General features: G+C 44.4%; 1 protein-coding gene across 1 annotated transcript in view; it reads right to left on the bottom strand.

The window, feature by feature from the left end:
* TRPC5 (transient receptor potential cation channel subfamily C member 5) overlaps positions 1-22035 on the bottom strand; it is a 66731-nt gene that overhangs the window by 4809 nt on the left and 39887 nt on the right. The window contains exons 5-6 of the mRNA XM_040614610.1: positions 20299-20621; positions 15653-15848 (exon numbers count right to left, since the gene is read on the bottom strand). Of these exons, the coding sequence (XP_040470544.1) occupies positions 15653-15848; positions 20299-20621 (519 nt within the window). The remainder of the gene's footprint in view (positions 1-15652; positions 15849-20298; positions 20622-22035) is intronic.

Raw genomic sequence — 22035 nt, 5'->3', positions numbered from 1 at the left:
CACAAACTGTTGTTTCTCATGTCCAAATCCAACGAATTCTCACATTCTTCCCTGGAATAAGATCTATAATGGTTTTTTGATTTGTTTGGTTTTTATAGCATCCATTAAGTCAGCTCTTGATGAAAGTGACACATTTTAAATCTTGCCTCTGCATTATCCTTACACAAAACAGAAGACATCTTACTGCACAGGTTTTGTGGTGGTTTTGGTTTTGTTTCATTTATATTATCACCATGCTAGCTTGCTGTGCTCTAGTGTTTTTCATCCCAACAAAGTAAAGGTAGAAAATTAGTAGCATCATTTTACAGCTGCACAGATAAGCATACAGTCCCTCCAGTCATCAGGACATGAATACTGAGTCTATGCAAGACACTGATCTTACAGACTGCAAAACGGTGATCTCCAAATCAAGTTATTTGCAATGTAATCTGTGGAGCCAACAGGCTGATCTGCCCGGTAACAGACTGCATATTCCCTTCAGCGTCAGGGCAGAGAGATCTACCTACAGGCTCCGTTCAGCGACAGACTGCAGCTTTCAAAATGGATGTCATGCTGGTTTGCACTAGTTTTAAAGTTAAAAGATGCTGCTGTTTTGTATGTTCTGCAGAAATTCTGACATTAGACAGAGAAGAAATAGTTTGAAGCCTTCAAGCCAAGCAGTGCTGAACACAGCTTACAACAGTACACTGAATTTAAGTGGTAAATCTGTGTATTGTTATCACTGCAGAGTATGGTGCGTGACATTTTGGCTGTTCAGCATTTACGTTAACAGTATCTGACATGAGATTAAGCCACAGCCGTGACGATCTAGGCTAAGTAACAGCACCAGGCAGGAGAAAAGGACAACGCGGGCCTTTAAGTTTCTGAGGAGATCTCAGCCAGGTTGGAACTAGCAGCCCTCTTGAGTGAGGGATGCTGGGCTGCAGGGCAGCAGCTCTCAGAAACAAGCAGTAAAGTGTAGGACAGGGAATTTAATAAAATATGGCTGAACATCATGCCCAAAAAATTACTACACTGGCTTCTGGCTACGCTCCAGTACTCTGACATGGGTAAAATATGCTTGCATTTTGACCGTGAGGGGCAGCTGAACTCCATTTCAGTAGCGTAGTCAAATTATGCACAGCTCTCAATTTAAAATGACTCCCTCAGCGGCCCAGGAGCACATTAGTCTCTGCAGATGGTCTGAATCAGCCCAGAATACTATTATCCCCTGCCATCTTACCGAAAGGGCTGGTTTCACGCCATGGGTAGACCAGAGAAGCAGCCTGCCATGCCTTCTTTTTGCCTCATACATTATCAGACCCTGTAAGCCTGAAAATTGCAGCACCACTGTGAAGTATTAGAATCCGATGCTGGTGGAAATGAAGTTCTAGGTAGTAAAAACGTAGTTTGCAGCAGTAGGAATAATTGCCACCAAAAGAGAAAAAAAAAAAAAAAAAGAGGAAAAAAAAAAGAAGTCCTGCTCAGTTTTTCTTCATTTGTCTACCTGCAGGCTGCAGCACGCTCAGCAGAGCTCGAGGGGAGCAGGGCAAGCTGTTCCTCCTTCCCAGACCCGGGGTTAGTGCTCCGAGCTCCACAACCAGCCCACAGGACAACTCCTGCCTAATGACTGCCCAGAGTTAAAGGCAGAGCTGTCCCAGCCTCTTCCAGAAGCAGGGCTGGCTGCTCCCTGCTCAGTCCCAATGGCTCGCTCATGCCCATCATTCTACCTGCACGTTTCCTGGTCCGGGCAACTTCAGCTGGAACAGTCGTCAGCAGAAGGATGCCCAGCACCACACGCCAGGCGAGCCAAGGGGTTGAATTTCTAACAGCCACAGTGTCTCTGGGGAGGGCACCCTGCCTGCAGGGGAGGCAGGAGACCAAACCTGGCTTGCAGAGAAGGGGCCCGAGCGGCAGCTTTCTGCGCTCCACCTGGATGCACCCTCTACCAGGGAAAACCCAGCGGTGGCGGCGTCTTGAAAGGCTGCGGACAGGAGGGGCAGTGCTGGTTCAAGCACCTAAAGCATTCTGCAGGGGAATAGCTGCCTGACACCAGCACCGAGCTACTCAGCCCTGCTGTGAGTAAGCCTTTCTCAGGGTATGCAGGAACTACGGACACCTGGCAACACTGATAGCACTATCTGGGGCAGCTGGAGAGTTTAGGGCAAGTAGGTAGGTAGGTAGGTAAGTAGCTGAAGGAGAGTGCAAAGACTGTCCCTTTGGATAGACATATACGTATTTTATGTTCTTTGTTAATACAGAAGTAGGTGTAAATGTCCTATTGAGAAGTCAGAAAGGAGAAGGTTATAAATCCACCCTTCCCTTCTAGAAAGGTCCAGGGCTGGTGGTGGGGTGGGATCAGGTGCGGCGACTCGGCAGCCATTCCCTTCAGCACGTTATAGAAAGGGCATGTCCTGGGCAGAGGCCGTTGAGCAGTGATGGTGGATGCTGTTTGTAGAGGATAAGGCAAAACTGTAGTTTGGGGATTGCAAATTAGTTTCTGGGAAAGGAAGGAAGAAAAGGGCTAAAAGAGTTCTTCTTCACAGAGTGTTTTCTTTCTGTTCTTTCATTTAATGTAGCTTGAGGGGACCACGTGGGCTTGGCCAGGACTTGAATGCAGATGCTGGGCAGCGCTGTGAAACTTAGTGGGAGCTTCCCATTGAGAAGTGTTGCAGCTGGTCTGAACAAATCCCTGTTGATCTGAATGTGCCTGTGGCTGAGGCTGGTGGATGCTGGCCTCAGCCCCCACCTGTATTTCTTCCTGTGCAGTCTCAGTCAACAAGTGCAATATAACCTCTCTTAAAAGATAGACCCTCTGTACAAAGCTCAAAGTATCCCCTCTTGCTCCTTCTCCCCCTTTGCTGCTGCTGTGAATCCCCCAGGGTTTACAAACTCAGGCTGTCTCAGTTACTCACCTTGATGTTTTGAGAACCTGAGTAAATCAGATGAGAGCTCCCGGCAGCAGTTTTGTGTTGGAAATATATAGCAGAGAGACATTTCAATTTTACTGAGGATGTCTCTGCATGCCAGGAAACCACCATTTTCTTGGTTAGAGCTCTCTTTAGTGCTGTAAGCAGTGAAATCTCCACACAAAACAACAGCTTCCGTAGCTCTCCACCCTCTGTCGAGTACCAAGAGGACCATGCTTCGGCCATCGTTCGATACCCAACTCAAACCTGAGGCCCTCCGGAGCTACAGCCAGCGCATCAGTCAGCGCGTGGGCTGTGAGCGCAGCCCAGTGGACCACCAGACGTGCTCCAGGCTTTCCGTGTCTCTCCCCAGTAACTGCAGGCAACCGGGCAAGATCCACATTTTTGAGAACTGCCCGAGTCTGAGCCTGCTTTGCACCAAAGCTGTTGCAGAGACTGCACCTAGGTGAACCCTCAGAGCAAGCTCCTGAGCAGCAGTACAGCCAGAGTCCGCATGCAGACGGTGTGTGGGAGCCCGCTCCCAGGGACAGCCAGCAAGGACGTAACCCCGGCAGGCTTCAGGGGAGGTGGGTTTCGGAAGGGAGAGGCCAGAAGGAAGCGCAGGTGCTCTGCCCCTGCACGGGGAGCGCTGGCAGAGGGCACGCATGCACCAAGGGGAGCTCAGCGGTGCAAGATGCGCCGTGCGGCGCTCCGCCGTGGCGAGGGGCTTTGGGCAGACGCACTGCGCAGCGAGGACAGGATGCTCACAGACCTGTGCTGTCTCATGCAATGTTCTTAAATGACGTGTTTTTGGTAACATTTATAATAAGCTAAAGAAACATACCCACTAGCTTGGCAAGTGTGACATCGTTGCTTTAGGAATTTAAATCCAAGCTTGGATTTCACTGTCCTCTCTCTGAGCTTCTTTTGCTCTTGCCCTTGTTCCTGTCACCATTTTCTTTCAAGCACTGCTCCTCATTTCAGCTATAAAACACTACTTCTTAAGAGGGCTGAGTCCTCAAGCTCAAAGAACACATGAACTCAAAGAAACAAGCGCTCGGCTTCTCTGTGAGAAAAAAACCTGTATCACTATCACAATGCGAATGTGTCACACCGGCCACATAATCCTCTTGCAAATCTCTGCCATTTGAAGTGAGAATTAATCTCCCATAAAGATTTCCCCATGGGATTGCTGAAGCCATCTTACTGTAGCAGTGTGAGGATTTTCTAATTCAGTCAAAGTGATGTATTCACAGATGTGCCAGATTTTAAATAATTACCTGCTACACTAATTATCCAGGATAATTCAAGCATTAATCTCCATCTTCATCTCTGTGTAGAAAATCTGTTGTTTATATTTTGTGAAATGTTTTCTATAAAGATTTCCATCACCATCTCCTTGCTGAGCCATATGGTTTAGATCCTACTTTGCCAAGTAACCGCCAGCTTCTCAGCTGGTGCTGACCCAGCCAGCACAGACCCAGCAAGGGAGGACTGTTCCAGTTCTCTGCGTGAGGCGGCCACCACTGCCGCAGCCGCTGGACTCCTCAGCCTCTTCATGGGTTTAGTATTTCAGCTCCCTTGCGGCTGAAAAGCTGAGGGAGGAAAACACTGTTCCTTTTAACTTGGCACCCAGGAGGTGAAGTACAGGGCTGCCCTGTGGGAAGCCTGTGGCAAATTGGCCACCATCTCGTGGACTCCTGAATTAGCATCCCTGAAAGCACTGGGATAGTCCTGAGTTTCCTTTAGCTCAGCTGGAATGGAGCATGGCAGCTCCCTGCACTCTTCGGTTGGCTCTGGATTAGGCAGGTGTACAGCCACGGCACTAACACGCAGCTGAAACCTAACGCTGAGATGACGTAACTGGGCAGCCAGGCACTCTGGCATCTCCACCTTTCCACTGGTAAATAATCACAAGATAATCAGTTACTTAAGCTCCTCTCCGCTACACAGAGGTAGGCGCACAAGGGCTTCTGCCCCTTCCCCTCAGTCCGTTCCTGGGATGCAAATCCCCGCGCCCCCTTGGGAAGGATGGTGTGTCACAACACCTCGCATCTTTCCAGCCGGCACAGGAAGGGCTGCGTGTGCCTTTCTTGTGCTTTATTATACAACAGTCAGTGGGCTAAGCTGGAAATCAGGCTGCTGCCTGTCAGCCGCAGATACAGATGGCTGTGACAATGCCCTCAGGACCAGGCTGGCTGGCTGTATCTGAGTGCCTCCGAAGGAGTCACCAGAAGCTTTCCAGTTGTGCCAAGGCGGCTGGCAGAAGCCAGCGTGATTTCTGCATCAGCAGTGGGACTGCTTTCTGCTTCTGTCCCAGGAGGTGCCAGCAGCAGCCCCCCAAGATTAGGAAGTGCCCAAGCTGTAGTACCTTCCTCTAGGACGGAAGCAGGAGATGCAGTATTCACCTTTAAAAGGGGCTTGCTGACATCCCTTGTTTGCAGCATATTGAGTAAGGGAGGCTTGTTGCCTTAGAGGCACAGGAACTTCAAAAGTGCTTTTTTGCTGTGTAATTAGCTGCGCTGCAAACTGTAGGAGAAATCATTAAACTCTATTTAGTATATTTCTCTCTCACGTGCCTCTTTCTTGCTCTTTGCTAAACCCAGAACAGGAAACAGCACAGAAAATATATCAGTGATGGCTTTCAAGCAGGCTAGCATAACAAAACATATACCCTCGTGTGTCCTGAACAGAAAGCATTGTAGAAGGAGGGCTGGGAGAAAGTTAATCTTTACAGAACCTGACACAGACAACTCTTGCGCACTTTCAAAGCTGTTGATTTTGTAATAGGTGTTGGGCAAACTGGTAATAACAGCAGCAGAGCTTGGGGGTTTAATGACAAGCTCAGAGAAGCAAGCAGCAAAAATCCAAGCAGGCTATTTGAGGTAAATGATGATTAATATTTTTCAAAGAAAAATATGTCATAGAAAGAAAAAAAAAAGTCTATGAGAAAAATCAGGGACCTACAAAGGCAATTAATGCATAGGTAATTCAGCTGCAGCTGACAACAAATGACTTTGCTTTCAAAGCTGGGGATGACATACTGAAGGATAAGAACTTAATAGGATCAATTTCAAAAATAATACAAGAAAAATTACTAAAGGAGGACAATCTAGCATTAGAAAAAGCAATTAGAACAGTTAGGGAATGAGACAGCCAGAGAAGAGATGAAAGTACTGGCTGGAGCAGAACCCCACGCTGCAGTGGGCAGAGCAGACCGAGTCCTGACCAGACGTTCACACCAGGGAAGCTGGGGTGGCCCCACGCCAACACACAGCTTTGAAGAGGAGCATGTGGCAACGCTCTGGGGACACCAAGCCCACGGCAGATGCAAACCACCATATACGAAGTGCAGGAGCACCCAGAGTGAGGGAAAACATGCCTGGAGAGCCGCAAAGCAAACCCCGACAAGCACGTTGCAGGAGAACGGGCAAGGGCAGGGCACGCGGCACGGGAAGGGAGCGCGGCTCCCCGGGCAGCAGCTCAGCCGGGGGCGCAGGGCGTTCTGGCTCCGGCACCCAAAAGGAGAAGGGCATTCGTGAAGCGTAGGCAGGTCCTGAAGAAATACCCATAAATTAATACCAGCACTGGGATACAAGAAAATTAAATTCTTGGGCCAGGATACAGGTAAAGACTTGATTTTGGAAAAGAGCTATCCTTATCTGGTAAAAGGCAGAAGGCAGCAAGGCCCTGAAGTGAGGAAATTGAACAGCACAAGGGAGAAAAAACTCAAAATCTGAATTTTTACATAGCAGACATTTCAGATAAGCCATCAATGGGATTGTGAGCCTTAAAAACTTGAAAGCTGGATGAAGATCTCAGTCACGGTAGAGCCCATAAAAGGACTCACTGTAACAGAGGAAGTCAGGAAAAGCTTCCTTAATTTTGCCGTGTCCGAGGTCCATCACTTCAAACACATCAAGGGAATGGCCAGTTCAGTGTCAACAACACACAGCACAGCGACTGCATTTATAAGATGAATAAAGGACTCCCTCCTGTAAGCATAGGCAAAGAGGCTTGGGAATTATGGAAATGGGGTAGGTCACTGGTTGTAATGGCAAAGAAAACCACTGGCTTGTGAATACAGAAGGTCAGGTGAAGAGCAGAGCTCTCCCGCCCGAGTGACACCGCCACAGGCCCATTGCATGAGCTGTTCCACTGGCCATTGCTTCCCCAGAGTGGACCTGCACACCGTGAGCTGGCTGATTTTCCCAGCGCTGGGGAATCAGTTTGTACTTGGAAAATGCATGCTTTAGCATCTCTGCCATCGCTGCTATTTATATCTCGCATGTGCAGAATATATTCATAATTAAAATTTTTATTACAGCTTGCAATGCACTACGTTCCACAACATATTTAGGTTGTATGTATGTATCGATTACCTTCCATCTCCCACCAGCATACTGGATGGAAACAACGATAGCTAATGAGAAGGCCAGGGAATATTATATTTGAGAAAACACAGCAAACTGTGGATTGTGCTGGTTTTAGTGCAGTTAAATTATTTGAACTGACACCTTTTTTTTTTACTACAGTCATATTCCCAGCAAAGTTCAGTTTTTATTTTAATAGTCAAATAAATCAGAGCAGTAGGAAGGTCAGGCAGACAAATAGTTCTCTAAAAAAGTCTCAGCAGGAAGAAACAATAAGAAAGATATCACTAAGGCTTTGTTCTTCCTGCCATCCATTCTCTCCCCTTTATCACTGCCTGATAAGAGCCTCTTTTCATGCTGAAAGTCAGAGAGATAAGGTGCATCTATGCTGATAATGTTAACTACCTCCAGCCAGGTCAAAATCAAGTAATTCACACGTGCCTGTAGCAGAATGGTGGGCTGAGAAGGTATGTCTAGCTCAAAGTGCTTGTATGTTGATGACTCTATTGGTACCACGGCAAAAAAAAAAAAAAAAAGAACTTTGCCTCATTTCTACTTGCATGATTTCCAGAATATTATCTTTGATCTTTTTCTGCATAGCCAGTCAGCCTGGGATTTGACTCTTCCAAGGAAGAAGAAATGTCTTGAAATTTATTGCTGGACTGGTGGGAATCAGACATGAGGGAGAATCCAGTACTTCTCTATGCCCCTCTTTCTTTATTTCTTGGTTTTGTTTTCGTTCCCCCCCCCCCCCCCCCCCAAGAGAAATTAGCCCCAAGAAGAAAATAATCCCAGTTTGGATCCACATGTGAATTTCAGATCCCAGGGTCCAGTCTGTACATTATAAGGATGTGATTTCAGCTAGGAAATCTGATGTCAGCTGCAACAAAGGTATTTAAAGTTCTAACAGTTTAGTTAGCGTGTTATTTAGGGCCATTTGTAACTTTTAGATCTGAGCCCTGATTAGGAATGTCACAAGGCACATTTGATGGTCTTTGCCACTGACTCTTCTGCTACAAAAATGTTTACCAGAGTTATCTGCTCACATGGAGCTGACCAGAAAGATAGTAACACAGTGGATTCATGACTGGTCTGATGCTGGGAGCTGGCTTCATGTGTTGCTGGATTTTCCCTGAATCAGAGCTCTAAGCCTCACTGTACCTCCTTATGCTTTACAACCTTTTAATGCTCATACATACACAGCCTTTATATCCCTTCCTGAAGTAAACAAAAGAATAAAATTATTATTCCCAAACTTCCATAGTTAAGTAATGAAACCATGTATGTATATTCAGGTACCAAATGCTTTAGTATTTTGCTCTTTTATGACCAGTCATAAACTGCCTTTTCTCAGCAAAGGAGCGGAGATGGACTATGTCTTTTATTGAGCCTGTAAAGGTCACGGCACCAGTGGGAGAAGCAGGTGCCCGACACCCCTGGAAGTTGCGCAGTCACTTAAGTGCAGTGCATGAGCTTAGCTGCCAAAAATTGCTCAAAAATGAAAAATCCTAGCTAAACATCCCAATCGTTTAAATATATCCTTGAGCCAAAAGAAAGGGAACCGTTATAAATGGATGAGATCACTCCAGCCTCTAAGTGAATCCCGAGCGTGCAGAAAGCACTGGTTCAGGAGGTGAAGCCCCTCTTTCCTCCCCAGATTCTGAAAGCAGGGTCTGCAGCTGGGGAGCTGCGGGGGACTGGACCAGAGCACAGAAATGCAGACAAGGAGCCACAGCATCCAGCTTATTAGAGATCTTCCTGTTTAATTGGATGGAGATGTACGTATCCTATTTCACCTATATAATCAGCATCCACTTATTTGCTAGATTGCAGCGTGTTGAAAAGGAAGTCTGTGAAGAACTGGCATCTAAAAAGTCACATTTCAGAGGATGCTTAATATAGCTGTTCCCATTGCTCAGAACCAGGTGAAAGCTCTTCCCAGATACATCCCCTTCAGTTTTCCACTGCTTTTTCCCCAGTGACGTTTTCCCTTTATCTTTCACTTTTCCTCTTCTGTCTTTTTAACAAAAGTCCCCTTGATCCAAAAGCACAAGATAATGCTGATTGAGTTTGTCAGGCCTAAATAAAAGATGGGATAATGCAGGGGGCTGCAACCTATGTGGTTCCATCTGGATACTTCAACTTCTATCATGTAGCAAGAGGAAAACTTGCTGTGCTGCTTCGCACGTAACAACGGGCAGAGAATTATTGACCTGTCATGCGGGGCACTGGTGTGTTAACTACACCTAAGAAAACACAACCCACCCGTATCAGTGCCAGCAAATTCCCTGTAACATCTCAAATCAGCCAGGGGTCATCTACAGATTGCAAGCTCATCTTCTTTTTTACTTAAATGTAATGTTTCTGCTCCTCTAAATAAGCCCCGGAGTGCTTTTGCCATGGTGGTACACAGGGTCAGATAAATATCTGGGTTTTCAAAGATCAAAAACAACAGAAGGGATTAACCTTCTGATCCTGCTGATAATGCTCATATGAAGGGGATTTGCAGGATTGGGCCCTAGGATGGAGAATTAGCTTTGTCTAACAACAGAAGAAAGATGCAGCATGTGAAGTCAGAGCACATCCAGTGCTTCCATTTAGAGGCTCTGCGAACACCAGATGAATATTAACAACTTGATTCAAGTCCATGGGTTACATGTAATTAGGCCAAAGCCAGCAAAAAGACAAACAGTTCTACACCTTCAAATGAATACTTCAGCTTGCTAACAAAAAGCAATTAAGCTGCCTGCCAGTCTAGAGTGAGGCTCCAGGGCTAATTTCGCAGGCCTCTCGCTGTATGCTAGCATCACAGCACGCTACTGCTGCAACGTTATTTCCCTTCACTTTCAAATAAAAATCTGCTGGGAGGCCCCACATCCAGCCACAAGCTCCAGGGAGAGCGCCCAGCCTTGGGAATCAATCCCACTCCTCCAGAGATGTGCTACACTACTCAGGAGGGAACTAGAGAGCAGGGGTCCAGCATTTCTTCACACGTATTGCACTCCGTGGGGAAATGGAACAGCAATCTGCCTGCCCAAATGTCACAAAAGGCACCAAGTAAGTTCAGGAGAATTTGCGATTTCAATTAATTGTTACTGATGACACAGATGCGTTTTGGGAGTGCAGTAATTGAAATCTGGGGAATTACAGTTGCACTGTAGAACAACAAAAAAAAGACTTGAGGGTATTACTTGCACCTAGAACACAGGGTCTGCACATGGACAGTGACCAGCAGGATGTGTGTGTTGGTCAGCTGGAGCCCCTGAGGGCCATAAAACCAGGGGCCAAACAGCCAGCAAACAAAAAAAAAAAGAGCCATTTAAGCCCCTTTCTAGAGCCTAGTTGTTTTGTTACACCATAAAAAGCTTCAAGAGACATTAATTCCAGCTCATATTGGCAACAAGAGTACAGCAAGAGCATAATTTCATTTCCTGCAGTATGACGGAGTTAAAAAATAAACATATCTTAATTACTCCTAAGAAATTCGAATTAATGGTTCTGAAATGGGGTTTGTGACATGAATGTTTCCTGATGCTTTACAACAGCTTCGATTTCAGTCCAGGCTTTGGAGCTGGCCTTAACTCTATCTGGGTTATATGGGGGATGATCTCCTACCCCAAAACCTGCCACAGGTGGGGACTGTCCAGCTCTGTATCTTGAACTAAGTTTATTGATTCATAAAATTCTTCCTTAGCAAAACCACCAAAACTATGCAGGTCATGAAAGCAGAGGAGGCACAACATTTTTTTGACAGTCCTGAGGATCATAGATCAGAGTGGGGAAGAGAATTTCTACTGCTCTTGTGAATTAAACTGGGTAACAATTACTGTCACGGTGCTGCAGGAGTTCAATTGGCGCAGAAAACTAGAAGAATTCTTGTGTTTTGTAGACCAAGAAAATTTTGATATGGCTTCTTGGGGAAATCCAAAGTTATCTTGGAAACAATGTAATAGGGAGCTGAAAAATCTTTGTATTCCCCTGTGCTTTAATTTTTAAGCTCTTTACTCTGCAAAAAATCGAGAAAGTTCCATGTGCAACATCCCTACACTTTGAATCAAGATTTCCTGAAAGTGATCACTTCTTCTTAGCTGCACTCACCGTTTCTATTTACTGTACAGCTTTTGTTTTGCTATGCAAAATATTTATCATTTTCACTCCTGTCCTCCAGAACACATGCTAATCCACGCTATTTCATTCCATCATTTCAAACTGCACCCCTAGTTTGGTGTCCAGTGCCCATATTTCCCAATCTGAACACTGACAACTACGTTTCGATTCGGTCATATGCTCTGCTCCAGAGATAGGCTTAACAAAATTAAGCATGCAGCTGTCCTCTGCAGTAACAGCTGTCCAGATGAATCAGCTTGAAATAACAGACACACACAAACCAACAGCAGGATACAAAATACAATATACAAAACAACTTCATAACTTAATACATACTGCTAGGATGAAGTCATTATTCCAGCATCATACCTACACCACATATTACACACTTGAAGCTGTAACACCATCCCTTTCATGCACAGCAGTTAAGAGGTAATTTTTCTCAGACCTACTTTGGTGTGACGCTGTCCCTAAGGTATATTAAGCATCATTGTACTTTCCTAAAACATCTGAAAGCTCTCTCCTTAACCTGTCAGTGGGATGCCTAGTGCTGCAGTGCTGTTGTGCACCACTTATTGCTCTAACTCACCTGGAACTCCGATTACGAGTTCACAGCCCTATGGTTTTGCTCCTGAAGAAGGGTCTTAGTTGCCGTTCTTCCATCGATCTTGATTCCCATTGTTCCTTCGGCTGCGGAGTCAGAACTGTTGGTACAGTTCCAGTGACTAATTCCTGCATGGCTTCCCAGAATATCATGGATGTGTCCATAAGGAACATGCTTTCAGAAAATATGCATAGATGGCTAATTCCCTGCAAAATAAACCTGCACCTAGGGCACCAGAAAGGCCAAAACGCACCTGCACCCCAGGACCCCCTGTAACATCCACTATTACATTGTTTTGAAAAAATTACAAACTGGCAGAAGGATTGTGTAACTTCAGATGCAGCCCAGTGGCAATCCTATGAGAAATAGCCTATCATATAAAGTGTCCTCATTACCCACTCCGTTACTTTGTCATTTTACAAATGATGGAGCCACCTGGCTACTCTCAGATAAGTTGCATTGTCCTTCCTCTTGTCATCCTGACCTATTCCTCTTCTATTCATCAGGTGATGGTATTTCTGTCACGTCTGGGAAGGTATTGAAATGAGAGACCTGGCAGCGCGTAACATCCAGTTGCATTCTGTGCTGCTTGTATAGAACATTCTGATCTTCACATATTGAAACAGCGCAAAGTGTATGGAAATTTTGGTGTGCATTTGGATTTTGTTTGCTTCGTCAGTGAAACAGTGTCTCCCACAACCAGCTCTTGACAGTGGTTTGGCAAAAGAGAAAAATGGGCTGTATGAAAAAGCCCAATATTGAAACTGCTTCAGGGTACCCCTAGAAAAATACATTTATTCAAGTCTGAAATAGCTTAGTAAAAACCCCAACAACATTATGGCAGAAAAATTCTTCCTTCTGAATCAGAAATCACTCAAAGCCTTGTGGAGGTTTTACTCTTTGCTTGCCTTGCTCTGTCTTCCACAGACACCCTGCGGTTTCATGCTGTGTGCAGACAGTGCTTAATTAACTTTCCCAGCCCTAACCCCCATACTGGGGAGGCACAACGAAGAGCAACGAAGGAGCAGCTAAGACTCTCCTTTCTCTAACCTCTCAGCAGAAATTCATGTATGTATGAGACAACGGGGGAAAAGCTAACCTGAAGAGTAACTGCTACAAAAGTATTAACATATTTGTCCCTGGAAGAAAGGAGGGGAGCGAGACTGTTTACAATGCTGCAGTGCCACTGGCTCATTAACAAGTGGAATTAATTAAGATGTCCTAACCATTCCACTGCAGGGAAATCAACTAGCAGAGATGCACTCTCATCCCTGCTATCTAGCTCATTTTATTTCTCTGCAGAGTCCTGCACACGGCACAAGATTTTCTACTGATGTATTTGAGAAGGAAGACCTCCACTCCAAGGGCTTCTTTCCCCTCCTCCCTCCCTGGAATGCTGTCATTCCATGGGTATTCGATGTGATATAAATACCAGGAGGAAGAAATGCCCAGTCTAGCAATCAGTCTACTGTGATTCAGAAAGGGGTAGACCTGATTACAGGAGATTAACAAATGACCCACAGATGTAAAGCTCAACACTTATTAATTAATTGTTTTCTTCAGGGAAGAGATTAATTTATGTTTGCCCTTAGAAGACACATGAAGAAAACTTGTCCCCGGGAGAATGCTGTGAGCATGCAGAAATACTCGCTTCCAAAACCAAGCTGCATGCACCGCTCAAGGAAGAGGCTGGAAGTGACTGCCTCTTGCCTTCCCAAGAAATGTCACTGCTCTCAGCAGCAATTGCAATATGACAGCTTAAGTGACAAAGAAGTGTCCTGTAGCATTTTCACTGTCATTCTGAGTAGGGGGCTCACGCTGAACTGCATGTTATGCCTCGGTTATCTGGTGAGTTCAGTCCTTCACCCTTGGGTCTCTCCCAAGCCCACTTCCTGATGGAGCAATTCACTGTTCCCAACGGCTCCATACACAAAAACATTAATATAACAGTCAGCTCTGGACCATTCACTTCAGTTAATTGTTATGATGGGTCTCTCTAAGTCATGTGAGATTGTTTGTAATGTGTCATTGCATCACTCAAATTATTCAGGGAAAAGAATGATGAGTGGTTTGCATCCCAGTGAATAGCAAATACTGCTATTCTTACGCCAGTCTTAGGTTTGGGCTTTGTGTCAGTGACAAGCCTATGTGATGACAATAAAGGAAGGGGAATGGGAGAAAATGGCCAAGGAGAGTATCTTTGTTTTCTGTCCCTCATTCCAGTCTCCCTGGAATGTGAGGAGTAGCACTGAACAAAGAGAAAGCACTTAAAGCATTGAAACAGACTGATAAAGCAGTGATGCCTTTGTGATAAGCTGCTTTTCAGCTCATTTGGAAGGTCAATGGTCCAGTTTTTCTCATACTTTTTAACATGATAAAGATCAGGTGTCCAAAAGCATCACCGATTTGACAGGGTCTGTGCTCAGTTTGACTAGATAACTAAATTCAGGAGCCACTTGAATCAGCAGATGATCAACAGCAGTTGTGGAACCTGTTCAAGCAGAAAACCCGATGCTATCCTCCTCTGTGTGCTTTAGCCAGGAAAGGATCTCACCCATGTATTTCCCCAGAGATTTGTCCAGGAAGTTGTGAATGGAAATAGTAGGAGAGCTAGTGCTCATTCTTCTTCTCCCTCTTGTTTTGTCTTCTATCTTCTAAAGTAAATGCAAGAGTCACCCAAAGCAGAGATGTCTCTACTCTGCCTGTACTTCTGAGTGACCAGCTGAGGACACTAATGACTTTCCTAACTCCTGTAACTGTTCACGGATGAGGTAACACTCCATCACCTCACTATCTCTGAACCTATCATGTGTAGGTGTCAGGTGTGGAAAGTAAGTGCCCACTGGTTTACCTTAAGCACTGTGCACACAGTATTTATCTTCCTTCCATACCGTTTCTGTGTAGCTTACCTGAAGAGCCTTAAAATGCTGCTTTAGTTTTCAATCTATTGACAAATTTAATCCTCAGTGTACAGATTGGCTTTTAGGTACACAGAATGAGATTACAGTGGAGACACCAGTTCTGAACACTCAGAGGAAGATAAAGTTAAGCTTGAAACTGTCTCTAGAGCCAAGTGGCAGCCCTGTGCTGCCCCAGCTCAGATCCGTGCTGCACTCACTGAGGTTACCCAGGAATATGAGACTATGGGTCTACAGAGTCAGCTGCCATGGGACTGGCTGGTGCTATAGATGGAAATGATTAATTTTCAGTGGGAAGACTGTGGAATAAGAAATTACGGGACTGGGCTCCTGACACCAAGTTTTCAAACAACAACAGAAAAACAGTAATAGAAGAGAGAAAGAAAAAAAATACACCACCCACCACCCCAAGTTAAAACCAAACATCAGGAAGCAGTGGGAGGGTTTCCCTTTATATACCCTCTCTGCTACAAAGTGTATCAGCTGCTAAGGATAAGGTGATCAGTGAGGTTACTCTACAGGAGAAGACAAGGGCAGATCACAGCAGAGAAGCCTTTTCCAGCTAAGAAGCATTACAAACAGAGCAAAACCTCCTCCGCTAGCATGATTCAGGCTACCAAGCAGAAATCCCAACTATATGCTGTCAAAAACTGGGGGCAGCCGTCTCCAAGCATCCCAGAAGATACACACTTGCTAGAAGCCAAACAGATGAGGCACACGGAGAACAACAAAAGCAAAAAGAGAGAGAATGAGGTAACTTACAGCAATGAGCTGGTAGGAGTTGTTCATCATGGCTATGAGCATGTTCAGCAGCACAACAAGGGAGATGACATTGTAGGTCCCAAACATAGTGGCCCCAACAAATTCCGTGAATTCATGTCTGGCTTTCACGTTGGTGACGTAGAGATTCAGCAGACCAAACACAGACCAGAAGAGTGACTGGAGGGTCTCAAAAAGTCTGCAAATAAAACCAGATATTTACTTGGCTACTTGACTCTGGGGAATGGAAAACAATGCAGGTGGGGAACAGCTAGACACAGGGAGCCTGGGACACCACAGAGCGGCTGCTCAGTGCAGCCATTTATTCTCCCTGGGAGGCAGTCTGCACTCCAACCACATCCCATGGGCCAATGCATGGGACAGCTGTGTCACATCAACATTTGCTACCCACCTGAGAGCCCTGTCTACATCCTTGTGAGATGCAATGAGCCCAGCTGCCCTGAAGGAACCCGAAGTTTGCTCTACACACATGCAAAGAACAGCCACAATATATTCTCTCTAATTAAATTGCCGTGCTGGGATATTGTTCTTACCTATAGATACAAACTCACCTGTCTAATCAGTGACTGCATGGTTAACATGTCTGCAGAGTAAACGTTGAGGGAACAAGTACAGCATGACCACGGCAGTTAACCAGCGCACAGTGCACAACAAGGCACCACAAGGTAGGAAATGTGAGTAAGCATGCCCACTTGCACCTTTTTGCTCTAAAGCAGGCTGAGAGCTTGCAATTACTTCAGCTGCAAGCGCACCAGGCCCTGCACGTGGCCCAAAATGCTGGTCGCTCCGGCTTGTTTGTGCAGCAGCTCCCACGCACCACAGCGCAGTGCCCTCGGTAGCATGCTGCAACAATTGATCAGTAATGACTCAGATGGAAGAGAGTCATCACATTAATCCAGCTCAAGAGGTTTTCTTCTTTTGAAATCTTCCTTCCATAGATGAACTAGACCTGACCTCACTGTGCTTTACAGCTGATGAGATCATCCCAGGTCTCTATTTGCTTCAGCCACAGACAACTGACCTTTCGCAATCACGTCAAATACATAATCAGCAATCTAAATAATTGCTCTATTTGGGCATCTTTGGTTTGGCTTTCCAAAATACGGCATTTATATCATCAAAAAATGACATTTATATGCCTGTTTAAGAGTTTCCATTCTGGCCTGAGGTCAGTAGGTATTTTCAAATACTACTACTAGAAAAATCAACACAAATAATTCAGATATTTTATTTGACATACCAGGAATCTGTTCTCCCAGCTTCTCTGGGCATGTGTTCCACTTGCACCATTGTGCTTTATATGGGGATTTAGTTTCTTTATATTTTCTGGACATATCTTAAGTTTTTCATTGGCCAAAATTATAAAGACTTTTCAAAGCAAAAATCCTTTCTCCCAGAACTCAAGCTCTTTGTTAGATTTATTAAATAAGTGAGGTGGTAAAGTAAGGATTAACCAAAGAATGCTAAAAATTTCTCTATCAAAAATGATGGGGTGCTAGCTATCTTTTAACTTACTTTAACTATTAGCAGCAGAAGTACTGATTAGGCTGTAGGCTCAGGGAGACAGAGGTTCCTGTCACAAAACTGAAATCAGTCTTAGCAGCAATCAGTGCATGCTCTGAATTCACAGCATTCACCAGGAATGTAATTTGGGCCCATACTAAGGCAAATATATCCACACATGGACACGTAGTTCCTCTTGAAAAAGACAGCAACTGGGTTCTGCAACTTTGCACAGACCTAAGGCTTGGTTACTCTTTTCTTGGTGTTTAATGACAGATCAGAACCACAGTCTCTTCTCAATGTGTTTCAGGTGAGTCTCACACTGCTTCAGAGAAGCAGCTTTAGAAAAAAATTTTGGAAATTGTGAGTGAGAGACTATCGACTATCCCCTCCTGCCGAGTATATTTTGGATCTTAAGCAAATAGGAGAATAATCTCAAAGCTCCACCACTCTCCAGGGACTTAGAGACAGCAGGTGCTGCCTTCTGCCACAGGAACCCTCCTGACCTCCTGCAGTCCCTGGAGAAATGGCCCCAGCAACCAGCATGACCCTCCAGCGAGGATGACACAGCAGGCAGTCAGGTGTGACTTCCTCAACCCCTTCCTCCTCTTCCTCTCCCTCTTCTTCGGTTGTCAGAATCACAGCAATAAACATATTTCCAAATTGTCTGCCTGAGCAGTAGACACTTTGCTTTCTAAGGGATGGTGAGGCCAAAGCATAAAACTTTAAATTATTCATGACTTCACCTCCTTGCTGTCACAACGGAATATTACTTTTCCATGATCTGTGTTTGCGATGCAGAAAATTTCCTCACCAAGAAAATATTAAACCCATCCTTTGGGAGTAATAGGAAACAATGCACCAGTAAATAGGTGTCACATTTTAAACAAGCTGTACAAACACAAGTGGCATCCTGCTTTTCCTTCCCTTATAAAATTAGATCTTATTGTGTGACTGCCTAGAAATGCTGGTAGAAATCAGAGGGTATTGACTGAAAGCTTTTTACATTTATTCTTTCATTAGGGATGAACTATGAGCAAACTTGCAGGTTACACCAGCTCTGACTTGAATTCACTCCAGCCATGTTTGCTCTCCTTAGCCCAACAACATAATTTTCTGTTTTGCAGGTTGCTCGCACTTAGCCAGTCACCCATGCTGTGCATCTGCTCGAGGGCCAAATGTCAGCTTGTACTGGGGGTGTTAATAACGACTATTTAAACTTTTAAGAACATGTTAAATAAATTTCTTAAGCAAGTCTCAAACAAAAAGTAACTGCAGAGCATTCCGTCCCCTGCCAGGAGACCTCAGTCCTAATGGATACCCTCCCACTGCGATTTTGTTTTAAACAAACCTCTGCCATAAAGGCTGAGCCCCCTCAATTTCCTTTCTGTGCTACATTCTCCTTGGCAGGGGGTTTAAACTGAATGTTAGGGTGGGAGAAATTGTGGTCTGTATTTAAGCGGTTCTGCACACTTTCTGTTAAGTGGCGTTTCTTAAGTGGTATCATTTCTAGTTCCCAAGATATTACATGTTCTTACAGACCTGAGGATCTTTTTTTTTCTTCCTCCTGACCCAACACTCTTTTTCTTTAGTCAAATCCTGCTGTTGTTTTTTCCACTAACCTGCCGACAGTGAAATCCATAAAACAACTGGTTTACAATGGAGACAGGTCCAAACCAGCATGCAGAACTGAACACATCTGTTCACCTAGCTCCAGGGAAAGGCAGGCTCTAGTCCCAAACTTCGTGGGTTTGGCCGTTCTGTGAGCTAGAAGCTGCCACTTAAGAAACATTGTGCTTGCCAGACATTTCTCCCTCTGGCTGCTGCATCAATATGGACATAGATCAAGAAATAGTGTTTGTTATTTAATTCCTTTGCAAGGGCAGCACAACACGTTTCTGGGGCAGGCGAAACAATTAAAAATAGAAAAAAGACTGAAGTCTATAATTCTGGTTTTTATTAGCACAGTGCGGTTCCATTCACTTTCTCCAGATACAGACAGGTTTCATGAGAAAATTAATCAAGCCTATGGTGTTCCTGCCCCATCCTGGAAAACAGCAGCTCGTCTGGTCTAACAGGTCATGCTGCTCTGCTAAGGCTGGCCACTTCTTTTAGGGAGGAAGCCCAAAGGACAATGCTAGAGACTCTTCCAACCCAGTCATGTGGCCTCAGCCATCATCTGCTTTTGATAGCAGTGCAAATACGTCACAGCTTCTTAACCTCAAGCCTTCAGCTGAGGAAGGGTGGGGAATTATTGGGCATTATGACAAGTTTTATTTAATTTAGCATAAAGTGGTGGACAACAGTTTTGTTTTGCTTGTTTGCAGGGCGTAGGCCTTTTTCTAGACCGTGCTTTATTTATTTCTCTTCCCATTGTGTTTTAAGTACTGTGCAAGCAGCAAGAACAATCGGGGGGGGCTGATTATTATAATTATTTCCACTATTAGTAATTAAAACAAATACATCAGAAAGACAATTCATGTTATTTTTCAGCATGTGCTATCTCTTTCAGCCCTGCCAGCTGTCATCACAGCAATTGCCATGCCAACATCTCAGTAAAGTAACAGCATTTCCACCAAAAAGTGTTTTGCTGGGATTTTAGCTTCACCCGGCTGAAAAAAAATCAGAGAAGTCTGCAACATCATGTATGCATAAAAATGTCCTACATGAGATTGTTGTTGTTGCTGTATCACATTATTTATTAATACCTTTTTTTCCATAGGTTTATCCAGTTTCCTACATTTTGTTTGGCTTCCCCTCCTCTCTCCAGAATCAGACAAAACAATTATGGCAAAAGGATATTTGCTTTCTCAAATATACTGTAATTGCATGTAGCCATAATAAAATTTAAGTTGCAGGATCATGTAGGGAGCCTCCTTGGTCCAGAACTAAAACAATTGTCTCCCGCTGCCAGACCTAACTAAAAGTCTTTCTGACAGCAAAGCTCAGCAGAATGTCTGCCCCAGTTAACTCACACATTTCCTGCATAGTCAACGAGCTCACCTGGTATTTGCAAATGAATAAATAAAGGCGCTTTCAGTGCAGTGACAGAAAACTTGCAAAGGCAGGTAAGACAGGGGACAGTGGAAGTCAACCTTAAAAACAGAAAGGAAAGGATGTCTTACGTGGAGAAGGCATTGTTCTGTTTCTCACATCGGATCCCCTTGCAGTTGTTGGGTTCCTCCGAGGCACTGGTCTCATAATAAAAATAAAGCTGGTTCAGTCCATTGGCAAAAGCCAGAAGCACCAGACAGTAGATAAAAAGGAATTTAAGGATGTCTAGCAGCATGCGTCCCAGAGAAATCTGCAAGGGTCCCAGGTGTGAATTTGCTGTAAACAGGGATATGAGACGCAGGGAACTTAAAATGTTGGATATTGCAAAGAGGGCTTCTGCAATGAGAGTCGGGTGCCACATTTCCCATTCCTCCCTCGGACGAGAACCGTTGTACTGAAAGAAATAACAAGGGTATAAAAGTAAATTATGTTGTAATTACTCTGAGATTACTCAAAAAGTCACACCTGCTAATACTAATGCTTCACATGTAAATACTAACCAGGTGCTGGCGACACAAGAAGTACTTCTAAATCTCAGCTACTGTCAGACTAACATTCGGGATTCAGGATTTAAGCTGACTTGATCAGGGTAGAGACTCAGGTTTAATAATGCCTTCTCATGAACTCTCCCTACTAAATCATGACCCCCGATATGGATAGCTGTGGGACTAGCTTTTCTTTAGAGGCTTCTGATATTTTGGCTGTTCTTAGCCTATATTTAGAAAACAGGCCTTTTGATTTTTGAGTTCACTGTCGGTGGCTTCTTCAGGTCTGTGGCTTCACAATCTCCTTATCTTTCAATATTTAAAGGGGTTCAGACTGCCTGAATGAACCCTTTTAAGCAGGTTCAGGTTGGAAATTTCCGATTACTTCTTTTTTTCTTATTCCTCCTAAATATCAACTGCACATTCAAAACACTGCACATTCCAGGAAGAACGTGAGGGAGGGAAGAAGGAAAGCAATGAACTATTAAGCGTAAGAAGTGGATGCTTTCCTTCCCTAGTAATCTCAAAGTGTCAACAGCCCAGAACCAAAATGCTTTCTTCATATTAATTTTCTTATTAGCTAATTTGTCACGGCAATTTTAGGAGAGTTGCTAAAGCAGAGGTCATAATCACAGCTGAAACACTGGATACATTTGAGTGCATCAATTATAACCTTAACTTGGTTCACAATGTAACTGTAAAAGCAGAAACATTTTCTGAGCAACATGCAGCCAGATGCAAATAGGTAGCACAAAAGAGCTGGTCACATAAATGTAACTACTCTGGCTTAACTACACGGGCACAGTACAACGGAGCCAAAGACATTTTAACATCAAGGAATAATTGTCCTTTTAACATTTGTCTCTGCTCATTTAACATGTATAAAAAGGCCAAAATGTACTTAGAATAATACAGCTAATAGCATAGCCAGCATGTTTAGAACTCCTAAAATAATTTTTATACCTTTTAAAAGGAAGCAGTATCAGTATCATACTGACGGATGAGTTTGCAGGGACTTTCTATTTAAATCTGAACGTCCAATACACGAGCTCACAATTTTTTCAAGGACACAGCTAAAAGCAAGTTGATATTTCAAACTGTTCCTCTGTATGAAGGAGTTGATACATGATACAAAGGCATTTCAGCATGACCTCTGATTGCTTCTGACATTTCCAAACTGTTCTTTATTACATGAACATCATGGCCAGAGCCTGTTAACTTGATTTGAAGATGGGTCTTAAAATGTTTACAAACAAGCAGACATGTTAACTTTTTGCCAGTATCCAGCAGTGGGGGCGGACGGTTGCGATCAGAAAGCCTCAC

The sequence above is a fragment of the Falco naumanni genome, chromosome 14 (assembly GCF_017639655.2).
Source record: "Falco naumanni isolate bFalNau1 chromosome 14, bFalNau1.pat, whole genome shotgun sequence".
Classification (NCBI taxonomy): domain Eukaryota; kingdom Metazoa; phylum Chordata; class Aves; order Falconiformes; family Falconidae; genus Falco; species Falco naumanni.
Note: the sequence above shows the minus strand (reverse complement) of the source record. Positions and strands in the feature narration are given on the sequence as shown.